This window comes from Kryptolebias marmoratus, linkage group LG17 (genome assembly GCF_001649575.2).
Source record: "Kryptolebias marmoratus isolate JLee-2015 linkage group LG17, ASM164957v2, whole genome shotgun sequence".
Taxonomy (NCBI): Eukaryota; Metazoa; Chordata; class Actinopteri; order Cyprinodontiformes; family Rivulidae; genus Kryptolebias; species Kryptolebias marmoratus.
In genome coordinates, this window is record NC_051446.1 from 2,910,902 (window position 1) to 2,933,431 (window position 22,530).

At 42.6% G+C, this 22,530-nt stretch overlaps 1 protein-coding gene across 23 annotated transcripts in view; it reads right to left on the reverse strand.

Moving 5' to 3' along the window:
* ptprz1a (protein tyrosine phosphatase receptor type Z1a) overlaps positions 1-22,530 on the reverse strand; it is a 197,760-nt gene that overhangs the window by 16,931 nt on the left and 158,299 nt on the right. For 16 of the 23 annotated variants that reach the window (XM_037980717.1, XM_037980718.1, XM_037980723.1 and 13 more), the window contains 5 exons: positions 15,249-15,395; positions 14,030-14,123; positions 13,835-13,908; positions 11,117-11,251; positions 1,345-1,500 (listed from right to left, as the gene is read on the reverse strand). In XM_037980717.1, the coding sequence (XP_037836645.1) occupies positions 1,345-1,500; positions 11,117-11,251; positions 13,835-13,908; positions 14,030-14,123; positions 15,249-15,395 (606 nt within the window). Of the gene's footprint in view, positions 1-1,344; positions 1,501-11,116; positions 11,252-13,834; positions 13,909-14,029; positions 14,124-15,248; positions 15,396-21,324; positions 21,436-22,530 lie in introns of those variants that run through there. The other 7 variants (XM_037980711.1, XM_037980708.1, XM_037980715.1 and 4 more) reach the window with 6 other exon arrangements.

Genomic DNA, 22,530 nt, shown 5'->3' on the forward strand with positions numbered 1-22,530 from the left:
AGATCGCGAATACAAGTGGCTGAAATGAGTTTCCTCCGCAGGGTGTCTGGGCTCTCCCTTAGAGATAGGGTGAGAAGCTCGGTCATCCGGGAGGGACTCAGAGTAGAGCCGCTGCTTCTCCACGTCGAGAGGAGCCAGTTGAGGTGGCTTGGGGATCTGGTGAGGATGCCTCCTGGACGCCTCACTGGTGAGGTGTTCCGGGCACGTCCCACCGGGAGGAGGCCCCGGGGAAGACCCAGGACACGCTGGAGGGACTATGTTTCTCGGCTGGCCTTGGAACGCCTTGGGATTCCCCCGGAGGAGCTGACCCAAGTGCCTGGGGAGAGGGAAGTCTGGGTCTCCCTGCTTAGGCTGCTGCCCCCACGACCCGACCCCGGATAAGCGGAAGACAATGGATGGATGGATGGATGAATCCGAGCACGTCACACGTCTTTTCTTTTGAATGACCTTTATTATAGCCTCTCTCCAGGACAGCGGAAGGACTCCATAAACTAGTATATAATTAAATGTTCTTTCTAATAATTAGTAGAAGTTCTTTGGTGAAAGATTTGTACCACTCAGCTGGGAGTCCATCACTTCCTGGTGTTTTATCGTTTTTTTAAAATAAAAAAACTTCTAATAAATGAAGGGGAAACTGTTTGCAGTCATAAAAATTGATCTTTGTGCGGGCGTGTCCATCGGACGTCCACAAGTCCGCGTTGAGTCCGCCTTAAGTACGCGCAGACTTCTATGGAGTGAAGTAAGACTGAGTATGTGGGGGCCTTTAAGTCAGTGCAGTATTCTCCGAAAAGACAGGGGGCTGTTTTGTCTAGCTTAATGCACCTTCTAGTCGGATGCCCCTTATAGATGACAAAAGTTTGAAAATGGGACATTTATCGACAGTGCGCCTTATAATTCAGTGCGCCCTATACTGCAGAAAATACGGTACATTAGATATTGTTCTGGTGTGAACGGGATAATATTGCATGACTACTCTAATTTTTTTTTCTCCTGCACACACCAACCCTATCAGTTTTTTCTTGTATCCTTGCAGTACTTTCCAGTATGCAGCAGACAGTTTTTTGTGCAGGCAAGAAACTTGCTTTAAATCATTTTCACTAACATGTCGTTAGTGGTTCTGTATGTTTGAGATGTTTGACAAAAGGAGTTGAGTATTTTTACATTGATTTCAAGTTTTAAGTACGATTTTGATATACTTCAGTCTGATGCTGCATTTATGAACAAAAACACTGTCAATAACATTCAGGGGGATGGGGTGGGAAGGAGAGTTGTTTCAGCCTTACCAATAGTGAAGTTGGAAGTTGCAATTTGCAAATGAATGTGAAGATTGCATAATGTATTTACCTGTGCAGATTCTAGCATGTATTTTTGGACCACCAGCTCGTCCTCATTAGATAGACAAATGTGCCTCTCACTTCTCTGAGTGACAGTGAAGAAGTCAAAGGTGATTGGTTCCCCTTTGTGAGGCCAGAAGACACATGGCTCTGCTTCCTCCTTCATCTGCCAAATACAGAAAGTCAGATAACAATAAATGACAAAGGATCCTCTCACTTTCATGTTCCTGAAGCCTGAGTTGACTAGAAGTTAAGACAAACATCAACAGACAAGTTTATCTAATAAATGAAGGGTAAACTGTTTGCAAGCAGGAAAAGGTGTCATGTTAAAACAGGGATCATCTGGCTGTCTAAGCTATCAAGATTTGGTGCTAACAGGATAAATGTGAAACAGGATAAAAAAAAAATCCGCAGACCCGGTCTAATCTATTTGTGGTTTTTAAAGCAAACTCTTAAACTATTTGGTTAGTCTTCATACCCCCTAAACCTTTCCCCATTTTGTCACATTCCAACCACAAACTTTAAAGTATTTTACTGGGATTTTGTGCATCAGACCAAGACAAAGTATAGATTAATTATGAAGTGAAAGAAAAACAAAATAAAAGAAAAATATGTAAAGTGTGACATGCCTTTGAATTCACCCCTCTAAAGTCAATATTTTGTAGGCAATTCCAACTGCAAGTTTTAGGGATTTTGTTTATACCAGTTTTGTGCATTTAAAGACTTAAATCTTTACCTGTTCTTTGCAAAACAGCTGCAGTCAGATTGGATGTGGAAATTCTGTAAACTGCAATTCACAAGTTTTGCCACAGATTCTGTTGGATTTAGGTCTGGACTTTGACTGGGTCATTTTAACACAGGAATATACTTTGATCTAAACTATTCCATTGTAGCTGACTCTGACTGAATGATTCAGGTCATTCTGCTAAAAGGTGAACCTTTGCCCCAATCTCAAGTCTTTCACCGTCTCTAACAGGTTTTCTTCCAGTATTGGCCTGCATTTAGCTCCATTCATCTTCCTGTTAACTCTGATCAGCTTTCCTGCTCCTTTTGAAGAAAAGCAACCCCACAGCATGATGCAGCCACCACCATGTTTCACTGTGGGTGTGGTGTTTTTGGAATATGTGTGTGGTTACTTCCTGGTGGGCCGTCTTTGACAGGTGATTGGCAGCTCTTCACCACTCCCTCCGCAGCTGTAGCGGATCAGGTTCGTCAGGCGTCCATGAGTACTTAAGGCCGTGGTGGGAACCAGACCAGCGCTGGAGCATTGCTTTTACCAAGTAGATTATCTGCCTGTTTCTGGAACCAGTCTGGTCTATACACGGAACCCGTCACAAAGCTAAGTACTCACCTGTTTACCTGTGCCTGTCTGCCAACGTTGCTGCCACCACCTGTAAAGAAAGGATTCACCTATCACCAACTGGAATTACCACCAAACCACCACTGGAAAAAGTATTCACCTCATCGTCTCCTCTCCGCGCTGTGGATTACGCCTCCCTCCGTAAGCTCCTTCTCTTCGACCAAATCATTACTCGTATCTTATCTGTTTACTTCCTGAAAAGACTCTCAAACTCACAACATCCTCTGCTTCCAGGTCCCGGTTCCTGCTCGTCCTCGCACATTAATATCACTGTAAATAAAATCACTTCCGTTACGTTTGCCTCTGTGTCTGTCTATCGCCGAACTGCTCAAATTAGAAAAAGCCCAGATCCTGACAGAATGCTCCAGCCAGATCAAAATTCTAAGAGCAGTTCCGGTGGTGGACAGACCGCAGACACATTAGTTCACCACGAGCATCGATTAGACCAATACGAAACCTTAATCCAACAATTATATCAGGTCCAACAAGACACTTGTGCTACGTTAAACCAAGTTTCCCATCGGATAGTTGCTCTCGACAATCGGTTAGGGACTCTATTTCCCACAAGCCCTGCTACTCCACCAGTTGTTTCCACGCCCCGTCCTGCTGCGTCAATCCCGTTCCGTGAACCGGAAGTGAAACCTTCAGAGTTGTTTGAGGGAGACACCGATTGCTGCGGAGGTTTCCTTCTACAATGTAACTTAGCTTTTGCTCGTTCTCCGTCTCTTTTTCCCTCGCATGTTTCAAAGATCATTTTTATAGTGTCAGCATTAAACGGACGAGCGCTTCGCTGGGCTCAAGCATTTTTCGCTACTCATCCGATCGATACGTTTTTTTTTTTCGCAAGAATTACAGCGAGTGTTTGATCATCCGTTGCAGTGGGAGGAGGCTGCTAAACGGTTGCTCGCTTTACGCCAGGGACGCAGATCAGTGGCGGAACATTCTGTGGATTTCAGGATCACTGCTGAGAGGCGGGCTGGGACGAACTGGCACTCAAAGGTATTTTCACTGCTTCTTTATCTGAAACCGTTAAAGATCAGTTAGCAGCCAGGGATGAGCTGGCGAGTCTGGATGAGCTTATTGCATTAGCAATAAGGATAGATAATCTCCTTCGAGAACGTCAGCGAAAAAAAAGAACTCTTCGTCCCTCATGTTCGGGGCGAGGGAGTTGCGGGCTCTCAGGCGCCGGTGGCGGAACCCGAGCCCATGCAGGTGGGCCGCACTCGTCTTTTCCCGGAAGAAAAACAGAGACATTTTCGTGCAAGAGAGTGCATTTATTGTGGAAAGAAGGGACATTTTGTGGCCAATTGTCTGGTTCGGGGAAACGGACCTGCCCGTCAGTAGTGGAGGAAGATCTGTCGGGTCCGTTGAAATTTTCCCCAACATCTCTATTTTCTCTTCCAGCCAAAATTGTCACTGAACATACCTCGCTACCAATTGCGGCCATGGTGGACTCCGGCTCCGAATTAAACCTCATCTCTCAGAACCTGGTGGATCAGCTCAACATCCCCATGTCTCCATTAGATTTTGCACGCACAGTGACTGGACTTACAGGACAATCTATTTCCCAGATAACACATCGTGTTACAAATTTACAAATCCTGGTCTCAGGTAATCATCACGAGTCTGGTGAGTTCTATGTGTTCTCTGCTTTGTCGCCTCAACTTATTTTTGGTTTTCCGTAGCTTGAAAAGCACAATCCGGTACTCAATTGGGCAGAGAGACGAGTCGACTCGTGGAGCAATTTCTGCTTAATGCACTGTTTAAGATCAGCTGGTGCTCGGTCTGGTGGGGGGTTGAAGAACCGGTGGAGGATATTGATTTATCAGAAGTTCCTCAATCCTATCACGACTTGGCACCAGATTTTAGCAAGCGTAAAGCTCTCTCATTGCCTCCGCAAAGACCGTATGATTGCGTGATTGAGTTGCTTCCTGGGGCCCCGCTTCCTTCTTGCCGGTTATATCACCTCTCTGGCCCTGAAACTGAAGCTATGAGAAATTGCATCAATGACTCATTAGCTTCGGGCATCATTCGGCCTTCCACCTCACCTCTGGGAGCAGGATTTTTCATTGTAGAGAAAAAAGACAAGTCTCTCCGACCCTGCATTGACTTCAAGGGGTTGAATGAAATTACCGTCAAAAACAAGTACCCGCTTCCGTTAATTGATTCTGTACATGAAAAATTATATTCAGCAACCATATTTTCGAAACTGGATCTTCGCAACGCATATCATCTTGTAAGGATAAGGGAAGGGGATGAGTGGAAGACGGCTTTTAAGACCCCTTTAGGGCATTTTGAGTACTTAGTAATGCCGTTTGGTCTTACCAACGCCCCGGCCATCTTCCAAGCTCTTATAAATGATGTGCTACGAGATTTCCTAAATAACTTTGTGTTCGTCTATCTTGATGATATTCTAATATTTTCTTGAGATCTTGAGACACATACAACTCACGTCAGGGCCGTGTTACAGAGACTTTACGAAAACAAGTTGTTTGTAAAGGCAGAAAAATGTGCATTCCATGTTTTCACCATCTCATTTTTGGGGTTCATTTTCGAAAAAGGACAGTTCCGCACGGACCCGGAAAAAGTTTGAGCTGTCACCGAGTGGCCCATTCCCTCCAGCCGAAAGGAACTTCAACGTTTTCTTGGGTTTGTAAATTTCTATTGGCGCTTCATTAAGGATTACAGTCGGGTGGCTGCCCCTTTGACTCAACTCACGTCCACACTCCGCACATTCACCTGGTCTCCTGCAGCAGACATGGCATTCGGTAGACTAAGGACTTTGTTTTCTTCGCCTCCTATTCTCTGTCATCCAGACCCAGATAAGCAATTTTTGGTGGAGGTCGACGCTTCAGGTACCGGAGTAGGGGCAGTGTTGTCTCAGCGTTCGTCTGTCGATGGTAAGGTTCATCCACGCGCATTTCTCTCCAAACGGTTATCTCCGTCTGAGCAGAATTATGACGTGGGCAATCGTGAGTTGTTGGCCATCAAGTTAGCGTTGAAGGAATGGCGACATTGGCTGGAGGGCTCAAATGAACCGTTTATTATTTGGACTGATCACAAAAACCTCATACTTACAAAACGCCAAGAGACTTAATCCAAGACAGGCCCGGTGGTCATTGTTTTTTGCCCGGTTTAATTTTGTTATCACCTACAGACCCGGATCCAGAAATATCAAGCCTGATGCTCTCTCCAGGCAGTTCTAGGCTTCCGACTCATCTAAGGCAGATGTCTGCGTGCTTCCGTCCACTTGTTTCATCGGTTCTCTTACTTGGGAAATTGAGAACACCATCACTGTGGCGCAACAGACTGAGCCAGATCCAGGCACGGGACCTCCTGGGAGGAGATACATTCCCAGACACATCGTCGGTAAAGTTTTGGATTGGACACAAAATCACAGATTCACTTGTCATCCCGGTATTGCCAGAATGTTAACTTTCACCCAAAGACATTTTTGGTGGCCTACCATGTCAGCCGACATTAAAGAGTTTGTGAGAGCTTGCCCTACGTGTGCTAGGAATAAGTCACTCCATCAGCCTCAAGCCGGACTACTACAGCCATTGCCCGTACCTGCTTGCCCCTGGTCACACATATCTCTGGATTTCGTCACTGGATTACCTCCATCTGAAGGTAATACTGTCATCCTGAATATTATTGACCGTTTTTCTAAGGCAGTACATTTCATACCTCTGGCTACATTACCATCTGCATTCGAAACTGCTCAACTGCTTGTCCTTCATGTTTTTCGCCTCCATGGCATTCCACAAGACATTGTTTCTGATCGGGGACCGCAGTTCATATCCCAGGTGTGGAAAGCTTTTTGCAATGCTCTTGGTGCACAGGTTAGTTTGATGTCTGGTTATCACCCTCAGTCCAACGGGCAGACTGAAAGGTGTAATCAGGAACTGGAAGCTGCATTACGTTGTGTAATAAATAACAATCTGTCATCATGGTGTAAACATCTACCTTGGGTAGAATATGCCCACAATGGACATACATCATCTGCTACTGGTTTTTCACCTTTCGAAGCTTCATTGGGTTACAACCCTCCTCTTTTCCCCAGTCTGGAGACAGAGATCCTGGTCCCATCGGTACAAGCTCACATTGGGCGCTGTCGCAAGATCTGGCGACAGACTAAGGCAGGCTTACTAAGGACAGCCAACCACAATAAGAGGTTTGCAGATCACCGTCAAGCAGCAGCTCCACAGTACCAGGAAGGGCAACAGGTGTGGCTTTCAACACGAGACATTATTCTAAAAGATGTACCTGGAAATTTGTCTCCTAGAATTATTGGACCATACACCATCGAGAGGGTCATCAATCCCACTGCCGTGAGACTTCGGCTGCCTGCGTCTCTGAGGATCCATCCGACTTTCCACACCTTGCAAGTAAAACCAGTCTCTGTGAGTGCTCTGTGCCCCCCTGCCGACCTCCCGCCAGGGTCATTGATGACCATCCGGCCTTTACGGTCAGAAAGATTTTGGACGTTTGTCGCCGGGGGAGGGGTTTTCAGTACCTCGTTGATTGGGAGGGATATGGGCCGGAAGAATGGTCCTGGATTCCGAGGTCTTTCATCTTGGACCCTACCCTAATTACTTCTTTTTATATGGAACATCCAGAGAAGCGTTCAGTGTCTCCTGGAGGCGACCATTGAGGAGGGGGTACAATGGTGTTTTTGGAATATGTGTGTGGTTACTTCCTGGTGGGCTGTCTTTGATGGGTGATTGGCAGCTCTTCACCACTCCCTCCGCAGCTGTAGCGGATCAGGTTTGTCAGGCGTCCATGAGTACTTAAGGCTGTGGTGGGAACCAGACCAGCGCTGGAGCATTGTTTTTACCAAGTGGATTATCTGCCTGTTTCTGGAACCAGTCTGGTCTATACACGGAACCCATCACGAAGCTAAGTACTCACCTGTTTACCTGTGCCTGTCTGCCAACGTTGCTGCCACCACCTGTAAAGAAAGGATTCACCTATCACCAACTGGAATTACCACCAAACCACCACTGGAAAAAGTATTCACCTCATCGTCTCCTCTCCGCGCTGTGGATTACGCCTCCCTCCGTAAGCTCCTTCTCTTCGACCAAATCATTACTCGTATCTTATCTGTTTACTTCCTGAAAAGACTCTCAAACTCACAACATCCTCTGCTTCCAGGTCCCGGTTCCTGCTCGTCCTCGCACATTAATATCACTGTAAATAAAATCACTTCCGTTACGTTTGCCTCTGTGTCTGTCTATCGCCGAACTGCTCAAATTAGAAAAAGCCCAGATCCTGACAGTGGGTATGGTGTATTCTGGGCGATGTGCAGTGTTAGTTTGATCATTTTGTTTTCTGCTTTTGTTTTCCCTGCTTAAGGTGTGATAATTCTCTTATATTAGGACTGTAACACAATAGTTGTGTTTTGTCACTGCTCTTAACAGAGAGTTTCAGCCAGAAAACAAAGGCAAGAATTCATTTCAGTTGAGTTTAGGAAGCTAGGCAAGGCAGCTTTATCTGTATAACCCATTTCAGTAGCAGGGCAACTCAAAGTGCTTTACATAAACAATTAAAAACATTGAGACAAAGTGCCAAAGAACAATAAAATCGGTCAGTCAATCTTTATTCCAGACACAATAATGGTCCATAGCAAAAGAACAACAAAATATAAGAAAAGAAATAAAAGAAAGTAAAAGAAAATAAAAAGGTATTGTTCACTGAGACACAAATAAATGGTAACGCCAGTGACTCCATAATCCCAAGGTAAATCTTGTTGTTCGCAGTGCAGGGTTTACTAAAATTGCAATAATGCCTTTGCATGATACAGATAGTCTACACATACATCTGTACATGATGTTTCTAAGCACATGTGGGTACAGCAACATTTACAAACATATGACTGGCACTACTCCATCTCGGTAGTTTGAGTAGTACCCTCATAGCATTATTGTATGCCACATTACGTTTCTGCATACTGCTTTTTTTGTATTGTCGCCACAGATGAGCAGTGTACATTTAAGTACAAAAAGACTTAAAAAGAGCTATTTTTGCATAAAGAGAACACATTCTAAATTTTCTAATCAGCATGTTAGCCTGTGCGTACATCATACGATACTGCCTGTAAATGTCACAATCATTTGACAAGTCATCAGTTATATAATGCCCCAAGTATTTGACCTCAGAACAGCACCAGACAAGGAGAAATCAGGGATTATCAGATGCTTATCTGCCTTACTTCTAACTATCATAATGTTGCTCTTCTTGGCATTATACTTTATATCAAAGTCATAACCATACTCAGAGCATACTCTTAATGATTGTTGAAGACCAGCACTGTATGGACAAAAAAACACCAGGTCATTCGCATACAACAAGTGATTGATTATGCAGTCACCTACCACACAACCTGTTTTACAACAGGAATATAAAAAGATAAAAATGAAAAATCACAGACACTTAAAGAAAGAATGTCAAAACCATTTAGTCCCAAGAATTTATTCAACTGTCAAAACATTTTTTTGCAATGATTTTAGCCAAAAATTAAAGATTTTATGAGTCAATAGTTATTCACAAGTGTTAAGTCCAAATTGTTCTTTTTAAGGAGTGGCTTGACGACAGCAGTTTTTATGGCCTGTGGAAACTCCTAGAACAAGCGATGCATTCCCAATCTGTAAAATCTCTGAGGTCTTACAATCTGAAACTGTTTTGAAGAAGCCTGTTGACATGATGTCTAGACAACAAGGGGAGGACTTCATATGTCGTATGACATCCTTTAGGTATAGTTTAAGGGATAACATCACACAGTGAATAGAGCATTAAACTACACATGTGGATGCCCAAATAAACTACTAAAGTTACTACAACTAACTAGAGTTTGTGCATTAATTACATTACTCTAATTAATGCACAAACTCTGGCAATCAGGCATTAGCAGGCACAATATTCTCATATGCTCGAGTCCCCTTCACCTAACTAACATATGAGCAGTACTAATGTTGGGAATGGTGCAGAGATTACATCATCATCTTGCAACTCAATTATACTACTGCATCCCTTAAAGGACAAAAAATGTACCAAACAGAGAATAACAATATACACAATACAAAACAATAAACAAAGCTTACAAAGACAAAGCCTTTTGTACACCTCCTTTATATTTCTCAACAACATTATCCCTGACCTGGCTGGTGGGTTCCTTGGTCTTCATGATGATGATTGCTCACTAATGCTCTGTAGCAAACCTCTGAGGCCTTCACAGAAAAGCTAGATCTATACTAAAATTAAATTACTCACAGGTGGACTCTATTTACTAATTTAAGTGACTGCTGAAGACAGTTGTTTGCTATGGATTTTACTTCGGCATATCAGAGTAAAGGGGGTGAATACAAATACACACCACTAATTTTATTTGCAAAACATTTTGAAAATCCTGTATCATTTTCTTCCCACTTCCGAATTATTAGTATTGTTAGTTTTTGTATCACATAAAAATACCTCAAAAGTTGGTTTGGAATGTGACAAAATAGTGAACAGTTCAAGGGGTGTGATTACATTTTCAAGGCATTGTACAATGTGAAACAGAATACTTTACAGGATTAAAAAATATTTTTAAATGCTTTTATAAAATAAGATTTCAACTGGTTTAATTCCTTTTTGAAAAATAAAAAATGTGGCATATGCCTCAAGCAAGTCAGGCATCTTTCAAAACTGCAAAATGAGGTTCCATTGTAGGATCATAGCTCTTTTGCTTCTGTTTTATTGAATTACCTGAGGGCTGGAAACATATTTAGTGCCAAATGCATACAGACAATACATGCAAGCTTTGTATGTACCATATTTTCCGGACTATAAGGCACACTTAAAAGCCTTCAATTTTCTCAAAAAAGGACAGTGCACCCTATAATCTGGAGCACCTTATATATGTTAGAAGTAATGTTTTAGTACGGCTTTGGTAAACTACAAAGCTGCATTGCTTGCAGCATTAAGGCTCTGCACACGGCGAGAGGACCTGAGCAAGCACTGTAGGCATTTATACTTGATGCTTACGTTGGTGCAGTATTCTCCAAAAAGACAGGGGGCTGTTTTGTTTGGCTTAATGTTTTGTTTGGCTTAATGCACCTTATTGTCTAGTGCTCCTTAGATATGACAAAAATTTGAAAATGGACCATTCATTGACAGTGCATCTTTTAATCCACCCGCCCAATAGTGCGGAAAATATGGTAGTTCATTGTGTTCTTGATTTTTTGCAAGACCTGTAGAATTTGCATGTGCAGGACCAATAGTCTATATGAACAATCTGACACCTTCTATGAGGCTAAACATCATGCAAGCAAAGTACATATCTGAAGCCCAGTTTAGTCAAATCTTTCCCATAGACTGCCCATAGGAGGAGTTGCAGAAGATTGTGAATGAAGCTTTTATGTCATTTGAAAAACAAGTTACTTACCCCAGGCAGTGACACAATGATCTGAGTATTGTGGTCCCATATCATCCTCCAGAAATCCTTTACGGTGCCAGGTAAAGGATTCTGAGTAATTATGAATTCCTTACTTAGCCTGTAACCCTGGGAAAACAAAACACACTGAACCAGGTGTATACCAACATTAAAAAGGCTCATGCCAGAGTTTTAGATTAAGATAATCATTTGTGAAAAATGAGGGTGTTGCAGCTCTTTTGATCAAACCTTGAAAATAATGTTATGCACAGCATCATAAGTATGGGTTGTGAATAACTCTCATTTATGATTACATCAAACTTTAGCTCAATATTTGTAAATCTGACTAAGGTAGACATTTTTGTTTTTGCTAATGTTGAGTAGCCAAAACGAGTAGTAGGTCATCTGGAACTGGACTAAGTCTAAAAGTTAATCTGTTGTAGAGGTACATTTACTGATCACTTTCTGAAAGTTCTATTAAAATTTGTCTAGTTGTTCATGATATATTTTCTAACAGACGAACAGGATTGACTCCAAAAACTAATGCTAAAGTTTTGAACAAAGATCACATGCAATGAGTAGCACTTGCAGTATTTGTTGTGATTGACTTTCAGATACAATTGCCAATCAGATACAATCACCAGTATCTGTAAAACTGACTGAATTTGAGACATTTTTGTGTTCTAAGATGAGTTGGCTGTTGTGGCCATCTTGAATTACATTAGCTCCAATAAATAATCAGTTGTAGACAGAGAATATTTATTTTCTGAAAGTTTCATTAAAATCTGTCTAATTGTTCATAAGATAGTTTGGGCACTCACAGACATGAGCAATACTTCACTTTGGATTTAAGCACTTTGGATCGCCTTGCTGCTGAAAAGTGCTATATAAATAAATTTCACTTCACTTCACTTCAATTTCCCCTTTTGGTGGTGGGAGATAAAGATACGCAACCTTCTGGCATATTTGGAGGATAAGGGAATTCAAATGAGCAGAGCAGAGCTGAGCAGTTAGCTCAGCAGTAAGCAGCAAGCTCAGACCTAAGTCAGCAACCAGGCCCAGCTACTAGGCTCTACCCCCAACTGCCAGGCACAGCCCAGGCCAAGAACAGTTTAACCATTTGGCCGAGTCCAGCCCCCACAACTTGCCACCAGACCCAGCACCAGGCCATGACCATGGTACACACACAGTCAGCCACCTGGTTAGTCTACCTGTTACTGAGAGCTGTTCATCAGCCACTCCTGCCTCAGCTCAAACTGCACCGTTAACATCATCAACAGCCCTAGCTTTGGGTAACTTGGGTGAGGCAGTAGCGGGTGGGTAAACATGTCAGCTAAGATACCACTTCACCCTGCTTCCATTGGGACATTTCTTCTATTATTCTGCCTAATTATATCATGGAGCCTCAGTAGTCAAGGTGATAGGGATTTAGACACTGTTCACCCATAAATATTAACAACAAGTCATGCAACAATTGCTCAGGAAAATGACAGTTTGGTATAGTTACCTCATGTTGTTTTTTCTAAACCTGTCTGTTCATGTCAACTTCATTGCTTTTGGGTTCTGAATATCTTCTATTCCTCTTAAATCTTTTACCAGTGCTACAATATTAATGCCTGCAGTTATGCTTCTGCCATTAAAAAAAACACCTTGAAATTTTTGATTGTGATGCGTTTATTGTTGTCTGGCATTCAGCCTAATCCTGGTCCTTCCACCTCATGCACCACTCCAGCAGATTTTAACCTATGCCAGTGTTACAAATTTTGCACATGAATGCTGCGGTCCCCGTATTTAAAAAGGGGGACTGCAGAGTGTGTTCCAACTATAGAGGGATCACACTCGTAAGCCTCCTTGGTAAGGTCTATTCGTGGGTTCTGGAGAGGAGGGTCTGTCGGATAGTCGAACCTCACATTCAGGAAGAGCAGTGTGGTTTTTGTCCAGGTCGTGGAACACTGGACCAGCTCTATACCCTCAGCAGGGTCCTTGATGGTGCATGGGAGTTTACCCAACCAGTCTACATGTGTTTTTTGGACTTGGAGAAGGCGTTCGACCGTGTCCCTCGGGGAATCTTGTGGGGGGTGCTCCGGGAGTATGGGGTACCAGGTCCTGGTAAGCAGCTCTTAAAAGAGACTTTATTTACCTTTATTTTATTTTATTTTTTTTTCACTGGAAGAAAAAAAAGCAAAAATCTATCTTTTTGTGTTAATTTAAAGCTGTTTTTTAAAATGCTGTAAAAAACCTGCACATTTTGTGAATATTCATTGTTTAGGTTAAATATAAAAAAGTTTCAATTCTCAATTTGACTGGTTCATAGTTTTATTGCTTAGTGATATTTATTCTGTCAGCTAATAAATAGTTAATTATAAAATTTATATTAGGCAGAATTGAGTTAAGCTGTTGGTCCAGACATGGCAGTTCTGTAAGAATGAAAATGAGGTAACTGCATTAGAAGATGAAACTTCTGTCTTGTTCTACATGTTTAACCATGAACTGCTGAATCCTTTATGTTCCTCCCACATCAGTCAGCTCAGAGCATTTCTGTGCTGAAAATGCTGCAAAAATGTTGAAGGTTCTTGCCTTTGTGATTTTCACATAGAAAAAAGGTGTTTACCAGTTTCTTTGAGTTCAGATTCATGAAAGGAAATAAAAGTGCTAAAAAATGTATTAAACTCATGTTTATTGGGTTACATCTAAATATGAGCAAATAAATATGAGTTCTGGTGTTCTTACTGCAATGTACGATGCATTGATGTAGTCAGATGTTTCTCCGTCCGTCAAAGACAGATGTACTCGTGACCTCTCAACTGTAAAAAGCAGTGACGCATGTCATTTCTTTGGCTATACCATGCCAGATTGTTTTAGTCAAAATACATGTTTATCATGTAAATACTTCAGTTTGTGACATGATAAATGTGTCAGACTCACCAGGTATCACAGAGCAGTCTCTGTTTTTGTTGTGGTTGCAGTCCTGCAGAGCGGTAGAAAAGTCTTCCTTTTTCACTCCAGATTCAAACACAAGCTATGAAAAACATTAAACTTTTAAGAAATGTAGCAAAAAATACTGCTTATCACAAGTAAGTGTGTATCTTGCAATTACTATCTGCTTTACAATGTCTTCCAATTTGAGATTATGAACCACTGGTTTTTGCAGTGACTGAGAATCAGTCAACTGGAAAAAGTATGATACAGTCAAAGTGCATTGGCTACTCTTGCTCCTCAGAATTTATTTGTTGTTTACATTCACTAATTTCCATGTCAAAGACGTAATAGCAGTGGACTAACTTCCTTGAAGGAAGGCACATCACACATCGGGTTCCATGCTAGAGTTTTAAACCAAAATTATCTTGTGATGTAAAATGATGGCGTTTTAGTCATTTTGGGTCAAACCTTGTAAATGACGATATGAACAAGCTTGCATGATATTACAAGACATGTTAGCATTCTGAGTATGTGCTGAAGATGACTCTTGGCTACTACTACACATTTAAGCTCAATGTCTGTAAAATTGACTGAGTTACTGACTCAAAAAATTGACAGTTATTGACTTAAATTGACTGTGGTAGCCATTTTGAATTGGAGTGAATAGGAATTACTTTTAGATGATTACTTTGTGAGAGTTTCATTACAATCTGTCCAATGTTTATGAGATTTTTTGGTAATGCTGCAAACAAATTAAAACATATGCAAACATGCACAAACCCAGGGAAAAAGACTACTGCCCTTTTGATTTTTGTGGCACGTGATAAAAAAATTTAATGTGTCAGATAAAGCTTACAGTTCACTATAAAATGGCTAACATTTTTTTCCTCAGGGCAAAACTCCAGAACCAGTGGATCATATTGTCATTCTCATCATCGACTACATGCTGTGATAATGTCTGCTTTTACTTACATGAAGATGGGACCACAAAACCAAAAACTTGACAGCAGACTGTACCTTACACATACTCACCAACTGAATTCTGTGACTACCTCCCTTTCTGGCTATAGAGACTTAACAGCAGTGGACTAAACCTCCCCCCCTCCACACACACACAGACGCACACACCCCACTCCAGTCATTTCATACATGACATTGAGGTGGGAAGGTGTGTCATACTTGGCTATAAAGTGTTGTATGAAAGTTTTTTTTAAAAGCAGCTCACCTTAAACTGTTTGTCCATATGGGTCCTCCCAGCAAGGCCTGGGGTCAGCAGGTCAATCACATACCTATGTAGGTGAGCAACCATCACCTCAGTTACTCCAAACAAGATGGCTTCCACCAAAGCATCATGGATAAAAACATATTGTTCCTGCAAAAGTAGGACAAATAGTTCAGACTAAGGTTTAAACTGCTTTGAAAACAGTAATAAATTCAAAGTTTAATGCCTGCAAAGTTATAGGAGCTAAAAAAAGTTCCAAAATCAATCAATCAACTTTATTTGTATAGCACCTTTTAAAAATCACAGGGGTACCCAAAGTGCTGTACAATAAGATTAAATCAAATAGATTAAGACAATAAGAAGAAAAACATACAAAACACACATACAGGTTTACGGCAGGTGTGTTTTAAGGTGCCATACAAGACAAAATCACGGTGTGTTAAAAGCCAAAGAATAAAAGTGTGTTTTTAAAAGAGATCTAAAAACAGGAAGCAGGACAAAACACTGTTCTCAAAGATTCTACCAATAATGCTTTCAAAATAACTGGAACTGCTGTGGAAAAACTACATCATAATGAAGATGAAGTGTTTGCTGCTTGCTCAAAACTTTAAAAATATTCTAACAGAATTTGGAAAAAATGGTCAAGAAGCAAGAAGCTGCGCTACGAAGAGATAGAAATCTAAAGCTGCACTAAAGTCCTGTTATTGCCAAAAGACGCAGTTAATAATATTTTGGTGCTGTTGTCTTTTATATGTTCACACAACACACTAGTTCAACTCTTGAGTTTAGGACCCTTCTTATAGCTAAAAATCATTGGACAGAATTAACTGGCTTAAACAAACAACAAAAAGGACATTGAAAAAAAGGTTTGCCATTGGATTGGAATTTGGTAAAATAAATAAATAAATAAAGCAGTCTGAGGAATTACTGATAAAGACCACTGTAAAAGATCAAAAGATTGCTGGATCTTTGGAAGCAAAGAAGCAAGAACTTAAGAATGGTTTTAAAACTATTTTATTTCAAAATATAAGCTGAGTTAATAGAGCAGAAATCATCAACAATACATTTTTTATGTACACTTAGCATTGTGTAAATATTTGTACTAAAGTCAAATCTAATACAGCCCAGTATATACCTGGTAACAAATCAAAGGGTTTAGGGTAAAAACCCTTTGATTTATAATACAGCCTGGTCCAGATAGGTACCAGGTACTGTACAAAACAAGTAACTGGTACTTAGTACAGGCACTTAGTAATGACAAGCGGAGAAGGGAGAAGCCTCTTCTTCTTTTTTTTTTTTTAATTTTTTTTAAATTTATTTTCTAACAAGTCCTGTCCAGCTGTGTGGCACTCAGAATTGTCATCTGAATGTCAGGGTAAGGCCCAACAGATTTGCTTTCACAAGCAGAACATTATGGATTTCACCATGATGTTCCCCTTGGTATATAAAACTTTATTAGAAATTGCTTTGGGTTTATTTTAATTGTAATGGACACAAAGATGAGAAAGAAGAAAGAGAACGGGGAAAAGAGATGGAGGAAAATGTTTGAAGAGAAAAACCATAGAGATAAATAAGTCAACACCCTTGAACTCTGCCACAGGACCTGCGGAAAGAGAAAACAAAACAAAGAATCCACAACAACAAAAAGCATATGCAGTATGTGATGATAATTATAACTTCAATGGAAGGTACATAGAGCCAGGTAATGCAAGAGGGTATTTAATGACAACCACAGCCCAACTAAAGGTGTAACTGACAGACACCTGAATCTAGATATGTATGTATGCGTATCTATATGTATCTACAAGGTTTCTCCTTAGGAATATTTGGTAGTGAGTGTGGGGACCCAGATCCACCCCCCAGGACATGAGAATGGCACAAGGAAGAGCGGAGGCACAGACACATAGCGGCCCCCCAAGCCCAGAGCCCCCGGGGGCCCCCCGCAGGGACAACCGGACCCCACCCAAGAGGGCAGCAGAGGCAAGCTCCAGGCGACCCTGGGCAGCTACGATGCAGAAGCCCCAGGGGGCCGCAGCGACGAGCCCACAGTCCCCGCCGGCAACCTGCTACTCCAGAGCCTATCCCTGGACCCAGGAGATGGTCCCCTTCTCTCTGGGGTGGAGAAGAGCAGACAGCCCAACCCTCCGTCGTAGGGGCAAAGTAGCCCATGAGCCAAGGCGAGAGCCAGGTGCCACCCGGACAACCCTGGTCCAGCCGCCAGCCCCGACCCCATCCAGAGACAGGGCAGGAAGAGACCACCCAGCCCCAATGAGCCAGCCATGCGGAGCAGCCCCAGGGCGAAGCAGCCCAACCGCCCAGCGAGCCCCAATCCCACCCCACAGACCCCCCTCCCCCGCAAGACCCAAGGTCCCCCAAAGAGGCTACCCCCAACTAGCGCACAAACACCAAACACGCACCCCCAAACACAGACGCCACAAATGTGGGCACCCCCGGGACCCCAGGTCCGAAGAGCCAGCCAAAATACACCCCACTAGCGCTAGCCCAGCACACCACCCCCACCTCAGGTGCCCCGCCACATCCCACCCCCCATCACACAACAAGTCGCAACAGTAAGGTAGCAGCCCCGCACTATACCACCCCAGCCCCATACGAAACTGCAACCAAGCAGACACCACTGAGCCACGCAACCACGCCAAACCCCACCCAAATACAAGGACAGGGCCGACTCCGCCGCCAAGAACCCCCGGCAGGAGGCCCGCACCCAGGGCCAACAGCCCCCACCACGCCCCCTCAAACACATAAACAAACCCTTGTCACCATCCCTGCGACCTCAGTCCCGGGATAGCCACCACCAAGCCCAGCCCCAACGCCACCACCAGACCAACCAAAACCCCAGCGGCCCCAGATCTGAAAAAGGATGCGACTCCTCCACAGCTCCTCTTACAATCCTCTGTGGCACACCCAACTAGCAGGGCCGACGTCCCCCCCGATGGCGCGACCAGCAGGGCAGGAGAACAGGGAGCTTGTTAAGCCATCCGGCCCATGCCGGCAACCCCTGGCTGCCCATGAAACAACACATGAGCCAGCACCAGCCAGGGACACACACCCAAGCCCACCCACCGATCCAGACCAAGTACAACCCGCCAGTCACCCCGCGCCACCACAAGGTGCACACCACCACCCCACAATGACCACAGACCAGCCCCAGGCCAGAGGCCAGAGCAGCAGGAAGAAGCAGTAGAGGAAGGCCGGACATGCGCGCCAAAGACCGTGCACCCCACCAATCCCACACCACAGACCCAGAGATGCCTCTTCTTAAGTGTTTGCTAGTGGGAGGAGGTGGTGGCACAGCGGCACAGTTGTTAGAGCTGTCACCTCCCAGCAAGAAGGTTGCCACATCACTTTCTAACCTGGGGCCTTTCTGGGTGGAGTTTGTATGTTCTCTCTGTCTGAACATGGGTTTACTCCTGGTACTCCAGTTTCCTCCCACAGACTAAAAACATACATGTTAGGTAAATTGGTTACTCTAAATTGTCCCTAGGTGTAAGTGAAAACGTGAATGGTCGTTCCTGTTCCCTCGCCTCCCGTACAGTGACTGCTGGAGATAGGCACCAGCTCCCCACGACCCAGAAAGGAGAAGCAGGTAAAGAAATGGGATGGCTGGATAGTGAGAGGTGTCCTCCTAAATCAGGGATGATCTATCAGTGCAAGCTAAGTTTATAGTTTCATTAAACAGCTTACAACATAAATGTGCAACATATACAAAAACATTAGAAAACAATTACTGTTTAACACAGAGCCTGCAATATATTACATTCAGCTGAATTTATTGATTGATGAATTGACGAATAAATTTATTGATTTTATTGATCACATTTCAAGGTTCAATAACTTATTCATTCGTATTAGACAGCTCACTGTGCAAAATTAAACAAGATTTTGTTGCATTTCTCCACATCAGAAACAAGATAAATACAAATTGAATTGTATAAAAAAGGTGACACAGAAGCAAAGTAAGGTCCAGTTGCTGTGCAGAAAATGAACATGTGCTTACCTTACTTTCACATATATTGCATTTCTGTATTTATCTCTTACTGAGGTACAGTGCATTTGGAAAATATTCACAGCTCTTCACTTTTTTCACTTCACATTTTGTTATCTTACAGCCCTATTCCAAATTTTATTAAATTAATCTCTTTACTAAAACTTCTACACACAATACTCCATTATGACAATGTGAAAAAAGTTTTTTTGAGATTTTTGCAAATATATTAAAAATAGAAAACTAACTAATCAAATTTACATAAGTACTCACAGCCTTTGCTTAATACTTTGTTGATCCACCTTTAGCAGCAATTACAGCCTCAAGTCTTTTTGAATAAGATGCCACAAGCTTAGCACACCTATATTTAAGCAGATCTTCCTATTCTTCTTTGCAGGACATGTGATCACATGTGAATTTCGTGGGATTTTTTTGTAAGGGTGCCTAACTCCAGATGGGCTGCCATGTGCCTTTTATTAAAGGAGTGGCTTTAATCTGGCCACTCTGATTGCTGCAGAGATGGTTGCCCTTCTGAAAGGTTCTGCTCTCTCCACAGAGGAATGCTGGAGCTCTGACAGAGTGACCATCGAGTTCTTGGTCACCTCCCTGACTAAGGCCCTTCTCCCCTGATTGCTCAGTTTAAACAGCCTGTCAGCTCTAGGAAGAGTCCTGGTGGTCACAAACGTCCTCCATTTATGAATGATGGAGGCAACTGTGCTACTCTGCTCATTCGGACATTCAAAGCAGCAGAAATGTTTCTGTATCCTTCCCCAGATTTGTGCCTCAAGACAATCCTGTCTCGGAGGTCTGCAGACAGTTCCTTTGACATCATGCTTGGTCTTTGCACTCTGGCATGCACTGTCAACTGTGGGACAGGCAGGTATGTGCTCTTCCAAATCAAGTCCAATCAACTGAATTAACCTCAGGCTCCATATAAGTTGTAGAAACATCTCAAGGATGATCAGTGGAAACAGTATTCACCTGAGCTCAATTTTGAGCTTATAAAAATGGTCATAATAGAGTATTGTGTGTAGAATCTTGAGAGAAATGATTAATACAATTTGGAATGAGGCTGTAGCATAAAAAATGGGGAAAAGTGAAGTGCCGTGAATGCTTTCCAGATGCACTGTATATTTGTGGCTGTGTTTGTAAGTGCCACTATAGCTACTTTTAGTGACATAAGTTCAATAGTTTGATGGCTTGTGGGATGAAACTGTTGCAGAACCTGGTGGTTTTGGTCCTTAGGCTATGGTACGTCTTGCTAGAGACCAGCAGGGTAAACAGTCCATGTTGTGTATGTCTGTTGTGTCTGGTAATGTTGTTGGTTCTGGTGAGGGAATGTCTAAGATGGAGGGGAGAGAGCGTTTTATGATCTTCTCTGCAGTTCTCATCATCCTTAACAGGTCCTTTCAGTGGAGCAGCTTCCACCTCACCACTTATAACCCCTGGTTATAAGAACAGGGCGTGGGAAGAGGGATCTCCTCATCCTGCAGTGGAAGTGCAGATACTGTTGCGCTCTCTTCACTAGGGATGTTGTGTTCTTTGGACAGCTAATACTCTCTATGACCTCCACAACTCTGTTGTTTATGAGCAGTGACATGTGATCGGGCTGTGTCTTCCTGATGTCAACAGTAAGCTTCTTTGTTTTGTTGACATTCAAAATGAGATGTTCTTTCGGCTGCTCCCTTCTTCAGGGGTTGCCACAGTGAGCAAATTCACATGAAGGAATTGGCAATTGTTTTATGCTGGATGCCTGTCCTGCCGCAACCTGGGCTTGAACCTGCAGCCTCAGGATTACAAGACCGCAGAGCTACCGCAGCCCCCAGAATAAAGTTAATTTTTCCATAACAGTCCATGAGCTGCGCCACCTCTTTCTGGTAAGCCAAGTCATTATTGTTACTGATCAGGCCGAAGACTGTTGTATCATCTGCATATTTGATGATGTGGATTGTTACGGACCTGGCAACACAGTTGTGGGTCATCAGGGTGAAGAGCAGTGGACTCAGAATGCAGCCCTGTGGGGAGCCAGTTCTTAGGGGGATAATAGAGGAAGTGTTCCACCCCACATGTACTTACTGTTGTCTATCTGAGAGAAAGTTGAGGGTCCAGTTGCAGAAGATGGTGCTGGAACCCAGAGGAGCCAGTTTGCTGACAAAGTGCTGAGGGATGATTGTGTTGAATGCTGGGCTGAAGTCAACAAACAGCATTTACATGTGAGTGTTTATCTCCTCCGGATGCAGGCTTAGTTGTAGATGGTGCATTTTATTTTCAAGCAAACAAACATCTGCCAGCAAGTGGAATGAAAGCAGTGTTCTACATGGGTTATCTTTCAACTTTGCTTTTGGAAGTCCCTGACACCCGCATGTCTGTTTTCAGCCACACTGCCTTCACTTTATCCTGAGTTGGCTCATACTGACATATAGCTCCGCTCCTCTGAGTCTTCCTCATGTAGTATGCCAAGACCTCATAGACACTCCATTGTCATCACTGTTACCAAGCTAATACCACAGGGAGTGTGTAGTTCCGATAAGGTCTTTCAATGATAAGGTATTCTGCAGTCATAGTGCCAACAGGTCACTCAGCAGGAAGTTGAAGAAATGCATGAAAAATGAAAAACCAAGTAGAATCTGCTGGGAGACAATGCAGATGCAGCCAAATGCAGGGCTGTCATTTTATTTTATTTTATTCAATCTTGGAAGTGAAACAGTTATGTATTGTTTACATACCCAATTTGGAAGAAGTTGGGACATTGTGTAAAATGTACATAAAAACAGAATGCGATGATTTGCAAAGCTTATAAACCCATATTTTATTTAATGTACAATTTTTAGAAATAAAAAAAGATCTATATCTGAATTTTATGGCAGAAAAACATCTAAAAAAAGTTGGGACAGGGCCATGTTTCTCACTGTGAAGCATCTCCTTATGTTCTGACCTGTGGAAACCAGAGACTTTTAGTTGATTTTGCAGCTACTAGATTGCACTAGTTTGTTATGGGTCACATGTTTGACCTTAGACCTCTGTGAGTTGCCATATTGTTTTTTTCTGTTCATTGTGAGCACATTGTGGAACTGAGCAGTCAGAAATTTTTTATCCATCCTCTTTGGGGAGTCAGTAATTTAAGTATTGTCTGTGAGTACTGTATTTATGGACATTCATATTTGTGTTAATGTTTATATTTCTGTGGATGATACACTAGGTTTATTTTATGCTCAGTTTATTACTCACCATGTGATTTGCTTTTCTAGTAGCTTGCTAACTATATTAGTAGCCACATGTGTT